At 29.0% G+C, this 3,224-nt stretch overlaps 1 protein-coding gene across 1 annotated transcript in view; it reads right to left on the minus strand.

Annotated features, from left to right (window-relative positions):
- Positions 1-551: 551 nt before the first annotated feature.
- Positions 552-3,224, minus strand: part of LOC106788268 (CCR4-NOT transcription complex subunit 6-like) — a 249,584-nt gene continuing 246,911 nt past the window's right edge. The window contains exon 4 of the mRNA XM_014751400.1: positions 552-979. Within this exon, the coding sequence (XP_014606886.1) occupies positions 930-979 (50 nt within the window). The 3' untranslated portion in view covers positions 552-929. The remainder of the gene's footprint in view (positions 980-3,224) is intronic.

Consider the following 3,224-nt stretch of genomic DNA (forward strand, 5'->3'; position numbering starts at 1 on the left):
TAATTCGATATATTCATTAAGTTTTCTTTTTTTTTTTTTTATATTTATTATTTGAATTTATTCGAAATAATTTTTCTTTTTGGTATATGCAACATACGCTAAAATTATTAGTATTAATGGGGTATAAAGCTATAATTTGATATATATATTTTTAAATTTATATGCAACTTTTTACGTACAAATCATATTTTTATTAATGAGATAATTTATGGGTACGTGTAAAATGTGTTATATATTTGATTAGGATATAATGCACGTATTTATTTCTTGATGAGATTAATATGTTAATTTTGTACTAATTGATCATCGTACCGAAAAATTTATCTGTCATAAATCCCCCTATTTTTTTTTCTTTTATTCCGAAATGATCTTCCTAAGAATTTTAATATTTCAGATATGAATTATGTGTACGCGTATGCATGTAAAATAATAATATTATATTTGATTCATGAAATAAACATATGTGTATAGTAAAATACGATTATTAAAATATTTAATAAAGAATTTTAAATATTACGTGTATAGAAAAAATAAAATGAAAATAATACGAGAGACATTTAAAATTATTGTAATTAAATAAAATATTTCAAAATTAAAATGTTATAATAATAGAAATTAATAAGAATATAATACGAGAAAGAAATAATAAGATTCAATGAGATGTTAATTAAATGATCAATTTCAAGGATAACGTACACTTATCTTTGATATATACACGGTAAACCTATAATTATGGTCATTCATTGACGTTGAAAACATTTTACACACGCCATTGCTCGTTCTGGATCACAGTTTCTTGGAATAGTTAGTTGGATGTGAAAGGGAAGACCAAGTCTAACTTCGATTAGGATTATCCGAGATCAGAAAGTTAGCTAAGAGATTGCTTACCTGTTATAAACGCGATTTTATATGGAATTGAAGTAAGAAAATCATGGTGAGAGATTTAACACACGTGTTATTGCAAACCAAGGAAGCTTACCTGTAACAAAAACAAAAACAAAACTAATTAAACATTATATAATTTATTAACATTAATATTATATAATTAAACATTATATATTATATAATTTAAAAGGATAGAACAATTTTTAACATGATCAATGTTATTTAATTTCAATATAAATATATCACATATCCCAAATATAATTATAAAATATAAAATTGATTTCGAATGATTTAAGAATTTTTTGGTTTGTTTAAAAAATCAAAGAAAATAAATAAATAATATATATATATTTGTTTGGAACACAAAAGTAACACACACACACACACCCACACCCATACGTATGAGAAAAATAATTTCAATTTGTTGGTAGTATAATTCAATCTCCGTTCTACTCTCAAGTAGAGTATGTAGAATGATGCATGAGTATACACCATGGAGGGATTGGCCTGGGCTTCCAGGACGAGATCATAAACATGAAGAGAAATTAGTATGCGGGACCATGCACGTTCCTCGCGCACAATGTAATCTAACATGGTGCGTTTCCAGCTCTCGTCGTCGTCGTCGTAGTCATAGTCGTCGTCACTCTAGGGAAAAGCGATGTGAATTGTGAAACGATGACGTAAGAACGACCCATCGTCTTCACAATGTGACAACGAGTAAACGTGATATATATATATATATATATATGTGTGTGTGTGAGATAAAAACACGTTTACGTTTCAAATATTATTTTTAATTTTTAATTTTTTCTTGTCCAAACGAATTTTCTACAGAGTTAAGATATCACACTGCCTGGAAAATATTTTTCTATCATTTCATATATATGTGATCATTTTTCTTTTTTTTTTTATATTTTTTTTATATATATTTTAATTAAATCGTTCTTAGGAATAGTAATAAAAAAAAAGGAAGCTATTTATTTTATTTAGAGTATAATTATTTAATTATATTGAGAAATATATTTGTTGTGTTTACTTTTTAAAAGTATATTTCAAATAGAACAATTCAAATAATTATAATAATATCATGGATATTTATTATAGTGATGTATGAAATACTACAGGTATACAAATTGCATACAGTATATATAGAACAATCAAAAAAAATAGAAAAAAAAACAATTTGACATCTTTCTATAATTCGTAGGATTAGAAACGTCAATTTAATTACAACGAATATAATAATCATCATGGATCATCAATAACGATAATAGAAAAAGTAAACCGAGCGAAATTTTTTCTTGAAAAGAATTGCACTTACATACATATATATATATATCTATACACATACACACACATATATGTATATATATATATCGTCGTTTGGGTGCGTGATACTAATTATTCGGAGCCGATGCTCGTTAAAACTAATGGTCGTGACATAATGCCACCGCCACCGACATGCGTGCTACATTCAATGTGTAAAAAGAGAAGAAGAAGAAGTAGAAGAAGTAGTAGAAGAAGTAGAAGAAGAAGATTAGAGTGAAAGAGAGAGAGAGAAAGGTAGACGATGAGGGGTATGGGGTGAAAGGGGGAGATTGTCTCGCATTACACGAGAGGATTGCGTTTCAAGACGCGAGAACGAGAACATAACGGATTCAAATAATTAAACACCATCATCACAGTAGCACACCATCACTACCACCACCACCACCACCACCACCATAATACCCCAATACAAGAACAATAACCATAGCCGCCCATTCGTGTCGCCATGCTCAACGATTTAAAATTAGTTAAAGGAAATAATTATTATTATTATTATTATAAAAATATCTTAACTAATTGGGTTTACTATACACCATCACTATTACCATTACCACCTTCCTTCTAGCGGAAGTTATTCTACTAGCCTACATTTATGATAAATAATTATTACTCTCTTATGTTTCTTTTTTTTTCCCCCCCTATTTCGTTTATATATGAATATATGTGTGTGTGTATGTATTTTCTATGCACTTATGCACTTATGCACTTATGCATGTAATAAGTTCGTATGTATTGTACTTAGGGCGTCGTATAGTCTCGTATATCGTTTTCCTATGTGTTTTTCTATTTCTATTTCTTTTTCTTCTTCTTCTTTTCTCTCCATGTTGTTTTGCTTCACGCTCTGAAAAATAAAAGCAACACCAACGGTGCACTGCGACAACGACAACGACGAAGACCATGACCATTTTCTATTTCTTCCTCGAAGGGAAAAAGACCGGAAACGATCTTTACGGGCGTCTATCTTTCTTCGTTGACTATAATAACCAAAGGGGGGAAAGGTACGAGGTGGG

Source organism: Polistes canadensis, unplaced genomic scaffold (assembly GCF_001313835.1).
Source record: "Polistes canadensis isolate GaletaPanama2010 unplaced genomic scaffold, ASM131383v1 scaffold_131, whole genome shotgun sequence".
Lineage (NCBI taxonomy): Eukaryota > Metazoa > Arthropoda > Insecta > Hymenoptera > Vespidae > Polistes > Polistes canadensis.